The sequence below is a fragment of the Lipotes vexillifer genome, unplaced genomic scaffold, assembly GCF_000442215.2.
Source record: "Lipotes vexillifer unplaced genomic scaffold, Lipotes_vexillifer_v1.1 scaffold963, whole genome shotgun sequence".
Classification (NCBI taxonomy): Eukaryota; Metazoa; Chordata; class Mammalia; order Artiodactyla; family Lipotidae; genus Lipotes; species Lipotes vexillifer.
The window spans coordinates 204,445-217,178 of record NW_006780023.1 but is presented as its reverse complement, the minus strand read 5'-3'; the positions used below and the strand labels follow the sequence as shown (position 1 = coordinate 217,178).

Here is a 12,734-nt window from a genome sequence, read left to right as displayed (position 1 = left end):
GAAGCTACCACTTCCCTGTCTTTCAGAGTTACAAATTTAAAATGAGAACAATATTTTATAAGTAATGGCCTTAAGTATCAAAGGAACAAGATATAAATTCTAGCTATGTGACCTTACACATGTCATTCTCAGTTTTCTCATCTCTAAAATAGCAATAAAAATACTATCCTTATTTATCTTATAGGGTTATTGTAAAGATAATAATAATAAAATGAAAAGTATTTTGCAAAGTGGAATTTACAAAGTGGAATACAAACAGGTTAGAAAATATATGTGGAAACTAATTTGGAACCTATATAAATGTAGGTTATCATATTTTCTTACTACTCTGCAGTCCAACCAGTATAATTACTCAACAATAGCATTATACTCAAGGAAACGAGGTTCCTTCAAAGTTCAATTTGTGAGACTCTAACATGGTATTTTGCAAAATATTTTGAGGAGCACCAGTTCTAGTTCCTCAAAACAGCATGTTCTACCAGATGCTGAAGGGAAGGAAGTAAGTTCCAGAGTTTAAAGAGACTGAGAACCAGTATAGCTGTATTTGGAGATTCACAACACATACTAGCACAAGAAAGTCCTGCAGTGAAGAAACCTGTTTTAACTGTTTTACTCAGCTAATATTCAGAGATGTAAAGTTAAAAATACAGAGAGATTATTAAAATCAACTTAAGAGAAAAGCAAGTTATTATTAAAGAAAAAAGAAACAACTGCCTTGATATTATGAAATTTAGCAGAAAACCTCTACTGATGTTGTAGGGAGTACCTGTGGTACTCCCACAGCCCTCTACTTATATCCCTCCATGACACTTTACCAATATCATGCCTTTTATACTTATTAATGGTCCCTCTCATTAAGGACTTTGTAAGGGCAAGGACCATGTCTTTGTACCTACCCTCCTAAAATGCCCATTATGGACCTCTGTTCAATAAATGTTTCTTGAATTAAACCATCTACTAACTGTGTAAAACCAATGCCAATTTATACAGCATATCTTTAAAAACTTTAAAGAGTATAAGCTGGCAATTTTTTTCTGTAAAAGGCCAGAAAGTAAATATTTTAGGCTTTATGTGCCATACAGTCTCTGTCACAACCACTCAACTCTGCTGTTGTAGCTTAAAAGCATCTAAAACAATGTGTGAGTGGCTGAGTTCCAATAAAATACTACTGGCACATTATTTATAAAAACAGGTAGCAGGCTGGATTTGGCCTGTAGGCCATTGTTTGGCAACTTCTAATATACATGAATTCTTTCAATATCCTCCAGGTGCAATACTGGACATAGTTTACATTCTTATTTTTGAAAAGTAAGCCACAAAAGCCCAAGATTACAGGAAAAAGAAATATAATCCGGATCTAATTTCAGCTGTAACCATCATGCCCAAGTTTAAGCAGTATAAATTAGAAATGACCCTTCACAATGTATACTCCCTCTATTAACCAATTCAGATTAACTTACCTTATATTTTTCTTTGGCTTTCTCTTTTCCAAGAAGTTTAAGAACTTTATCAGCTAACAGCATGCTTTGCTGATTTTGGAACCCTTCTAATATACACACGGCAGTGACATCTAGAAATGATGCAGAAAACAAGAGTAAGTATGAAATTATCACAAAGATGATTAGCAGCATCAAATGGATTCAATGTTACCACAGAAAGCCAAACTACATGCATAGCTTTATGTGGCTATCATTTCCAATAAACTGATTCTTAACACTTTAGTTTTACATACTTTACGACCAAACTCAAAGCTCAGAAAGTCACTCTACTTCTCTAGAATTCACTTTCCTCACCTGTGAAATGAAAGGGACTATACTACACCATTTGTGATGTTTCTCATCACTCCAACATTGTACATAGCAAATAAAACAAGTAATCCAGGAATATTCTTTTCTGGCTGGTTAAGTATATGCCAAATCAACATAACGTGGCTCTCTTATGTCTGGTCTTTTTATATGCCTCAGGGTTACTCCTCGTCTCCAAAGCCATCTTGCCACAGATCTCTCAATTAAATCTGCTTCAAAATACCATTTTAACCTGGCTATGCTAGAGCTCAACACACAGTAGTCTGAAATTTAAAAGATCAATGTTTCCTTAACCTCTCAACTTTTCATTCAAAGTAGTGAACAATGGCTGTCTCTCTCTTTTTCAACTCAATTTCTCACAATTCCAAATCCTTGCTCCTCCAAACAAGTCAATCTGCTGTATGTTCCCCTGATAATCTGGCTAGTGCCAATGTCAATGTCTTTTCCCCATCCCATTTCTCCATCTAAAATCCATTTAAACTCCTCTCTACAATTATCGCTTAATAACTTCGAAGTCTGGTTCAAAATTCAGAAGTCTCTTTTCCAAAGCAACACTCCTTCCACCCACCACCAAAGTACATGATACCACAAAACCTCAAGTTTTTCTAAAATGTTCTCTAAACCACTCTCAATTGGTAATCCTGATTTAAAATAAATAAATAAAACAGCTTTTCCCTCTTAAACAATGTTATTTAAAAAACAATTATGGCTAAATTTCTGATTATTGATGCTTTTAAAGCAGATTTAAGTATGTAGTGGAAAGTACTTTTCGACTGCAGAAATTGCATTTTGGTTTAGCTCTACATCACCCAGAAGAATGTACTTTATAGGCCAGTGGCGGATACCCTAATTGAAGTTTTGGCAGCAGATATGGCCAATTAGAGGCCAAAGAATATTTATAATATTTACTGAGAATGGCAAATTCACTTGATGCTTTGTATCAATTACATAATTTCTGAGTATAAGATAATGTCTGAAAATTGCAAGGGCAAAAAACAAATGTTTTCTTTAATGATTCATCTCAAAATTATTTCATATTTATATAGGATATTAACTGAAAAATACATAGAATCTTAGAAACACTATCGCTCACTAAAACCTCTCTTCTGATTTCTTATTCATGAAATTACACTGATGCTCATTAATTGCCAAGTTTAAAATGTGTGGTATATAAACTCTAAATCATTTAATTTACCATACTGGGGAACCGAGACAGTACTCAAGTATCTGCAATCTCAATTTAAACTAGAAAACAAAGTCTCAATTGGGGAAGAGTAAAACTTCTAAACACAATTGATTTCTCTACTCATAGGCAGAGTTTCATATAAATTTACCAATGACTATGAAGCCTTTAGTAATTTTCATACATAAACACAAAAATACCCTCACCTTCTAAACATTCCTTCTTATTGTCTAGCTTCTCGTGGGCTTTTGCACGTCTAAAGAGAGCTTTCACATATTTGGGATTAAGTTCAACAGCCTTTGTACAATCTTGTGCCACCTCTTTCCATTTTTGCTGTAATGAAAGTATTAAAAAAAAAGTCACACTAAAGGAAGCACTGTTTGACAGAAATCAGTTTTCTAAACTCAGTAGGCCAAGTATTAAGAATCCCACAACAGAAAAAATATTCCCAATTCATACAAAGAGTTAATATCCACAATACATTATAACAGCTCATATAAATAACTGTAATAAAGATTAGCAACCTAATTTTTAAAAAAAGGTAAAAGACATATTTAAGCCATCTTTCTACCACCAAATCTACAACCTACCTGCATCTATGTGATCATATCATCTCCTCCTTCCCTCCTGTTAAAATTGAGGAAACACCCCTCTTCACCAAAGGCCAACCTTCCACTTGTGGTATGGATCCACATTCTCCCCACTTCAAGGACTTCACTGTTAGCTACCCTGCCTCTGCATCAATCTGCTTCTCTACTGAATCATTCCTATTAGCATAAAAACACTTGCTTTAGTATTTTCCACCTTTTAAAAACACTCCTTCGATTCCATAATTCCCTGCAGTTATTACCCCATTTCTTAGCTCCGGTTTATTGCCAAACCTCCAAGGAGTTGCCACTCTACTTGATTTCCATTTACCTCACCAGCTGCTCCTTCCAAATTTCTGTAGCTTACTTCTCCCCCTCTGAGTTTTACATGCTGGAATGCTCAACGACTCATCCCTTCTCTCTCTTAGGTGATCACATCTATTGTCCTCGTAGTATATAACATCTAAAATTAGATGACTCCAAACTTTATCTCTTTAACCAAACCATGCTCCTAAAACAGAGACATTTCTCAATTCAACTGTCAGCTGACTCACTCCTTCCTCACTCCACTATTATTAAAACTCCTGCTTCTCTTCACGCTTCACATCCAATACTACAGCAAATTCTGTTGGTCTTCAGCTTTCCTTCATGTCTCACTTAGGCAACTACAACAACATCCTTCCTTAGTCTCCCTGCCTCCACTCTTGCCTCCCTCCAATATATTCTTGACGGAACAGTGAGAACAATTTTAGATGATGTTCCTGCCCTATTTAAAACCCTTAAATATTTCCCATTACACTCAGAATCAAATCCAACCTTCTTACCATTGCAAGGCTTTGCCTGATCTGGCCTCTGCTACCTTTCCAGTTTCATCTCTCTGTACCCCAGGATCCTTTATACATATTTCTTTAATCATGGTAAACTCCTGCCTACCTCAGAGCAATCACATACACTGTTCCTCCATTTGTAACACTCTATTCTGCACTGTTTTACGCACCAACCCCACTCATTCGTCTATTATAGAATCAAAGCATTTATCAAAATGTCAATTAAGTTGTTTTGTGATCCTTGAGTTCTATGCATAATTGTTTGCTTTTATAGACCCAGCTCCTACTATAGTAACCTTTCATATATGAACGTCAATAAAATTTAGTTGAACAAAAAATGCAGAGAATATAAATGCCGAATAAACATAGAAAAAGATTGTCCACTTCACCAACATCTCAAAATTTGCAAATTAAAACAATGAGAATTTTTCTCCTACCAGAGTGGCAAATATTATTAAGACTGATAATACACATAGTCAGTGAGATACTGGAAAACAAACATGTTCATATATTATTATAATAGGTATTGATACTATCTTATTTCCATTGCTAGAATTTTATTCCCCCAAAAGTATGCAAAAAAATACTTACAAAAATATTTACTGCAACACTGAATGCAATAGGGAAAATAGGAAGCGATTCAAATGTTCATCAACAGGGAGATGTTTTCCACTATACAACCATGTAACAGCTACTACGTATAGCCTTTAAAAAGAATGAAATAGATCTGTGTGTGCTATGAGAAGCTGTACAAGATACAGTGGCAACTGAAAAAATATGTTGCAAACAATCTTTTGGTCTTTTCCCCCCCACATATGCTACTATTACATATGTGGGGACAAAAGTTGAAGAAATAAACTCAAACTGTTGAGGAGGATGGGGTCACCAGAAACTAACTTTCTGTATTATCTAATTTCATGAAATCTGATATATACAACTTTGGATTGTGTGTGTGATGAGCAAAACTAAAATTTGTTCTTTATTATTATTTTTTTATGAGTCCCTAAAGGTAATTTACTGGTTTTAAAACTACTTTCATACAGAATAGACATTCAGAACTATTTTCTGAACTGTGTTTGGACAATTCCATATAATGCTTTGCATGAGAAGAGGGGTATCAAATTATCAAAATGGACTTTCAGGACAAAACCCAACCAACCATGGACCCAAGGCAGGCCCCCCATCAGTATTTTCTCCCGATACTGGTGTGAAAAAGACAGCTTAACCTTAATATTCCAAAGATTCTTTACTTTTTATTTTCCTTATTGGGACTCTTGAAGCCTTGTGCCTCACTGTCTCCAGAGTCTTCCCTCTCTCTTGGCCAGCAGCCGCTGTCCTCCCCACTCTGCAAGGTGTCCATCTTTATGCTTTCGACTTTTTTGCAAGTCTGCCATGAAGTCTATGCTCTGCTTCAGGCTCTGAATTCTCTCCTGGCTAAGAATTTTCATCCCTGAGTGCAACAGCTTCTTTGCAGCTTTATAATAAATGGTCTCTGGTTTGTTGTAAATCATAGCATTAGTACACATTAGTTTGAAGTTATCCTTTAGTTCTTCTATGGACTGGTAATCATTGTTCTTGATCTTTTCTTTCATGGTACTAAAATCCATTGGGTGTTTAATGATCATGGAGTAGCCAGAAGCAATAAAATCAGTCACAGGAAATGAAAAGAAAGCACTTGGGCCTTTCCTCTGCAGTCGTCTCATCAGTTGATTCAAAGCTTCTTGAAGGGGTGTCTGTTTTACTTCTTTGGCTAAAGAGCTTGCAAGAGGCTTCTCAGGAGGCAAGTCTAATCCTACAGGGGCCTGACACTGGAGGTCTTTTTCTGCCTCATTGTCCACGTGGTCCCGATCTCGCTTCTTTTTATCTTCCTTTATTCGTCTCTGTTTTCTCCCCTTTTCCTCCCCTGGAACCTGCTTCTCTCCTTTCTTTCTCTTTTTCCGCTTCCGGTCCTTGTGTTTGTCATGATCGTTTTTGTCTTCTAAGAGGTGGGAGTCATGCCCGGAGCTGCCCGTGGAGAGCTCGGTGACTTCGTTCCCTCCCACTTTGAGGACCAGCTTCAAGGGCTTCTCTACATACTCCTCGTAGAGGTGTCTGTCCGACTTGTGCTTCTTGTGCTTCTTGCCCATATCCGACCGTGCCCCGGTGCCCGCCCCCCACGCCAGGCCCAGGCCGTGCAGGGCCGCTTCCAGTCCGCGCCAGGCGAGCGGAGAGCGGGAGCGGGGCCCACGAGACCCCGCGCCTTGAGGCAGGGGTACAGCGCGCGCCGAACGGCACGAGGCCTCTCACAAAGAGCTAAAATTTGTTCTTAAAAATCTATGTAATTAAAGGATATAAAAACCAAACAAAAATCCCGTAATTTCAAAACAACTTCTAAAAGTTTACTAGATTTGAGTGGCATTAACTGAAACATTATGCAAATAAAGAGAAAACAAACAGAAAAACCAACCTAGGATACATACCAACTGCTCAAAGGCAGCAGCTCTGTTTTGATAAAACGTGGAAAGGTCAACATTCTTCTCTGTAGGGCACAAACTGATGGCCTCGGTATAGCACTGAATAGCCTGTTCATATTTTCCTGCTTTAAAATATTTGTTGCCTTTGTTCTTGGCTGATTGGGCTCTATCAAGAGAGTTCTGAAATATGAGGAAACAATTATGAAAAAGTTATCAATACTCAGTAATAGATTTGGATCACAGTGATTAAATGACAACACTGAAGAAAACATGGGAGGGCAGAATGGCTGTTCACAATGCAAGTCACTCATATAAATATCGTCATGGGATAGAGTCTTTTGTTTTTGTTTTTTTTGTGTGGTACGCGGGCCTCTCTCTGCTGCGGCCTCTCCCGTTGAGGAGCACAGGCTCCGGACGCGCAGGCTCAGCGGCCATGGCTCATGGGCCCAGCCGCTCTGCGGCACGTGGGATCCTCCCGGACTGGGGCACGAACCCGCATCCCCTGCATCGGCAGGCGGACTCTCAACCACTGCGCCACCAGAGAAGCCCGAGATAGAGTCTTAGTAACAGGATTGCTTAGCCAAAAGGTTTATATATTTTTAACTTGAAAAACACTCAGGCTTCTCCCAAGAAAAGGCTGTAGTGCTTGAAAGTACCACTTTTCTGCCATTCCTGCCAGCAAGAGATATGATAGCTGTGTTTAATTTTTGCCAGTCTAATGATTATAAAACAGTGGTTCTCAAACAGGGATGATTTTCCCTCTAGGGTACCTTTCACAATGTCTGGAGACATTCTGATTATCACAGCTAGGGGTCAGGAGGAGGCGCGACTGGTATCTAGTAGGTAGAAACACCAGGAATGCTGCTAACATTCTACAATGCACAGGACAACACCCGCACACCACCACCTTGATCCAAAATGGCCACAGTGCCTAGGCTGAAAAACCCCAGTGTAACATAATTCTAGTTCACATATTATTGTAATTCACATTTTCCTATCAGTGAATTTGAAAATCTGTTCCTGTTTGTTTATTGGCCACTGGACTTTTTCATTCTGAAAACCACTTATTCACACGTATTGCTGTTTTTCTATTAGGCTGTTTATCAACAGTGTAGAAGAGATACTAGAAACACTTTGCCATCTTCATTACAATTGTTATCCCAAATCTATTGTTTGCTAATCAAATACATTTGGGGGACTCCTATCTTTGTCTCAGAATCTGCTTCCTAGAGGAGCCATCTCACATACTTCATGATTTGGTAGTTAATACCCACTGAGGACAGTTGCAAAAGCTTCAGTCAATGTTTGGGAAGCATCTTTGTAGACAAATCCAGTTATCTAGGTTCCAGCTACTAGGTCCAAGAGCTTCATGGCACATCTTCACCCCAAACTTTATTGTTTGTCAACATCATTCAATTTTAACAAATATGTGATTACGAAAGAACCCGTGTTATCTCCAACAGGTAAGCATTGACAAAGCAAAAGCAGAAGTAGCTACCCCCACAACTAACTTACAGGGAAAGCTATGCTGCTTGGGGCCGAGGGCATCTCAGTCACAAAGAGACGATGGGATAGCAACCTTCTGTATCTGCTCTTTTCTCCCTTCCTCTTGCTTCATTCTTCTTTGTTACCTTTTCCCCTCCATTTACCTTTTGTTTCCCTTCTCCTTTAGTCTGAATGTAGCTATAATTTTTTGTTTTTTGTTTTTTTTTAATAGTGTGCAAAGAAGGATGTGTAGGAAACTTTAAGTTCAGAATATAAAACAGCTAGTTTAAGCTAGCTAGTGTCAAGAAGAAACATACTCATTTTAAAATAAGATGTGGGAGGATGAAAGGAGCCAACTAGAACACAGAGTAACAGATAAATATGAAATCTTCCACTTGTAAATAGCCTAATCACCTTCCAAAAACTTTGACAGTAAAAATCCTCAGCACAAAACATTCATACTAGAAGACAACTAGGACTCTCTTATGTAGTTGTGGATTCTAGTTGCTGGAAAACTGCACTTGAAGCAACCTCATCAGTCTTCCCACTCCACTAAGAGAAACAGAAGTCAGACTGGAGTAGGGTTGTACCATTCAGAAGGAGTGAGGATCCCCTCCACCCAAGAGACAAGTGAAAAGCATACTTTGCCTATCTTCCAAGAGACCATACTGTCAAGAACTGTTAACATAAAGGAAAATATCATAAAAGAGAGGCACCTGATTCAAATAAAAAACTAGTATTTGAGAAAGCGGGATAAACAAAGCAAACAGAAAATTTAACATGAGAGGAATGAGAGGTTATCACAGTCATTTTTAAAAAGGCTGCTTCTAAAAAGCACCAATTAGACATCTTGAAAATTAAAAAGGATTATTACAATAAACTCAATGGATGGATTGTATATTAGAATGGGCATAACAGAGGAGCAAATTAACAAGTAGAAGGCAGAGCCAAGGAAATCTGCCAGAATGCAACAAGAACAGAGGACAGGGAGGTGAGAAGTTTGGAGGAAAAGTTAGATGATATGGAGTATAAATACCAAAGTTCCAATATCTATCTATCTGAATTTTAGAAGGAAAGGCATAAAAAGGAGTGTTTTAAGAAAATATTAGAAAAATTTCTGGAGTTGCTGGAGTTGAAAAACAAAGACACACATTTTTAGACATATCATGGTGAAATTTCACAGTAAAAATCCTTAAAGTTTTTAGGTGGAAAAAACCCAGGTTACCTACAAAGAAAAAAAGAACCAAACTGGGGTCATACTGTCACCAACGTTAGGTATTTAAAAACAATGAAGCAACAAGTTTAAAGTCCTGAAGAAATATTATCTTGAACTTAAAATCTTATACCTAGCTAAATTAGCATTTAAGGTTGAACACAAGAACAGAAACAGAGGTGTACAACTTCCTTATCACTAAAAATAAACCCCAAAGCAGTGGAGATGATTAATAAAACAAAAAGCAGGAAGGAGAGGGTAAAGGAAGGAACAAAAAAGCGGAGTACATATGGCAGGAATCATTAAACATGTCAATAATAACAATAAATGTGAATAGGTTAAATCTCCCTATTATAAATAAACTATCTACCTACCTACCTACCTATTTATTATTTTTGGCTGCATTGGGTCTTTGTTGCTGCGTGCAGGCTTTTCTCTGGTTGCGGTGAGCAGGGGCTACTCTTTGCTGCCGTGCGCGGGCCTCTCACTGCAGTGGCTTCTCTTGTTGCAGAGCATGGGCTCTAGGCACGCGGGCTCAGGAGTTGTGGCTCACGGGCTCAGTTGCTCCGCGGCATATGGGATCTTCCCGGACCAGGGCTCGAACTCATGTCCCCCACATTGGCAGGCGGATTCTCAACCATTGAGCCACCAAGGAAGCCCAAATAAACTATTTAAAATAAAAAATAACCACATGCCCCCTATAAGGCATGACCTAAAATAAAATGACAGGTCAAAAAAGAATGTAAAAGTTACAGAATGTAAAAAAGAATGTAAAAACGTTACAGAATGCAAATACTTGCAAAAAAGAAGGCAGTATCAGACAAAAAGGCAGTATGAGACAAAATACCATTTACATGCCTCAGATGGAGCACTTCTGTGGGCAATTTTATTGATAAAAGATACAATCTGCCAAGAAAACATCATTACTACAAACCTTTGTATGCCTAATAAAACTTCAAAATAGTGAAACAATTACTTTTTTTTTTTTTTTTTAATAATACACAATGTATTTATTTATTTATTTATTTATGGCTGTGTTGGGTCTTCATTTCTTTTTTTTTTTTTTTTTTGGCGGGCCTCTCACTGTTGTGGCCTCTCTCGTTGCGGAGCACAGCCTCTGGACACGAAGGCTCACGGCCATGGCTCACGGGCCCAGCCGCTCCGCGGCATGTGGGATCTTAGCGGACCGGGACACGAACCCGTGTCCTCTGCATCGGCAGGCGGATTCTCAACCACTGCGCCACCAGGGAGGCCCGAAACAATTACTTTTGATGTTAAATACAAAAACAAGAAAAACATTATTTCAATTTCTTGTAAAAAGTTTACAATGTTTCTAAGTCATTGAGAACATAGCTAATACACAATCTAATAAGCTAGGGACTGCTGATAGAGAAAATAATGTATCAAATGCCTGTGAGAAGTATGTTCGGCTATAAACATATTGAAAATCTATTTAGTATTTTTACTAAAGATTTTCAGATTAAATAAAAAGAACGTTCTTTGGACAGAGTAATGACCTTGTTTCATTAACACAAACAGGCAATGAACTCTTTCCTGTCTACTGGAAGTTTAAGGCTACAGGATGTCACACAGAATACAAGGAGAAATAGTCATGGTAAAGGCAGACAAGTTAAAAGAATAGAGAGAAAACTGGATAGGTATACAAGGCTTCCTCTCCTTAGAAAGATGGATACTTCCAATTTTTATTCAGCAAGGTCTAAATCAACCTAAAACCAACCAAGAGAATCTTTCAATTACCCATTTCCCTCCATTCAGTCAAGTTTTACAATAGATTCCCTTTAAAAAGTATTATAAATTCCTAGGGGCTTCCCTGGTGGCACAGCAGTTAAGAATCCCCCTGCCAATGCAGGAGACATGGGTTCGAGCCCTGGTCCGGGAAGATCCCACACGCCGCGGAGCAACTAAGCCCATGTGCCACAACTACTGAGCCTGTGCTCTTGAGCCCGCGAGCCACAACTATTGAGCCTGTGTGCCACAGCTACTGAGCCCACACACCTAGAGCCGGGAAGATCTCACATGCCGCAGAGCAACTAAGCCCTTGAACCACAACTGTTGAGCCTGCGCTCTAGAGCCCGAGAGCCACAACTACTGAGCCCACGCACCACAACTACTGAAGCTTGAGTGCCTAGAGCCCGTGCTCTGCAACAAGAGAAGCCACTGCAATGAGAAGCCCGTGCACCACAACGAAGACCCAAGGCAGCCAAAAATAAATAAATTTATATTAAAGAAAAGAATGCTGCTTCTGAAGGATTATGGTTGTAGTTCATACAAAATCACGTGATTTATAAAAAGAATGCCTAAATGAGGTTTACGACTGTTAAACCAATTTCTAGGATAAACTGGTAGAATATAAATGAAAAGCTGGAAATTTTGAAAAAATATTGTTTGTGGGAATTTTAAAATAATGTCAAATGATGAAGCTTCATCAGTTCATTCACTCAACACCTGCTATGTGCCAGTTTCTGAAAAACGGTGAGAAAGACAGCCAGTCCCAGCCTTCAGAGTCAAGAGTTTAGTAGGAAAGACATGAATAAATGACTCTAGTACCATGTGGTAAGTGCTGTGGAAGAGAAAAATTCAGTGTTATGTAATCACATAATGGTATGCTTAGGTAGAAGAGTTTCAGGAAAGGTGAAATTACCTACATGTTGTGACTTGAAGGATGAGAAGGTAGGGGTACTGGGCATTGTTACAGAACATCCAAAGGCAAGAAACAAGAAGTGGCAAGAGATGAAGACAAGAGGTAAGCAGGATCAAGATGACAGAGGGTCTTAAATCATGATGAATTTGAACTTTACCTCGGTGAGCAATGAACAGACCACTTAACAGTTCTAAGCATGGGACTGTTAGGATTTACTCTAGTACTGACAAAATGGATTGGAGGAGTATCAGTTATTCAGTCAAGAAATAGCAGTGGGAATGGAGGAGTAGTCAGATATTTAAGAAGTAGAATTTTCTGGGCTTCCCTGGTGGTGCAGTGGTTGGGAGTCTGCCTGTCAATACAGGGGACATGGGTTCATGCCCCGGTCCGGAAGGATCCCACATGCCATGGAGCAGCTGGGCCCGTGAGCCATGGCTGCTGAGCCTGCACGTCCGGAGCCTGTGCTCCGCAACGGGAGAGGCCACAACAGTGAGAGGCCCACGTACTGCAAAAAAAAAA

The 12,734-nt window shown here is 38.8% G+C and overlaps 1 protein-coding gene across 1 annotated transcript in view; it reads right to left on the bottom strand.

Annotated features, from left to right (window-relative positions):
- TOMM70 (translocase of outer mitochondrial membrane 70) overlaps positions 1-12,734 on the bottom strand; it is a 41,798-nt gene that overhangs the window by 24,095 nt on the left and 4,969 nt on the right. The window contains exons 2-4 of the mRNA XM_007453197.1: positions 6,862-7,035; positions 3,195-3,321; positions 1,461-1,570 (exon numbers count right to left, since the gene is read on the bottom strand). Of these exons, the coding sequence (XP_007453259.1) occupies positions 1,461-1,570; positions 3,195-3,321; positions 6,862-7,035 (411 nt within the window). The remainder of the gene's footprint in view (positions 1-1,460; positions 1,571-3,194; positions 3,322-6,861; positions 7,036-12,734) is intronic.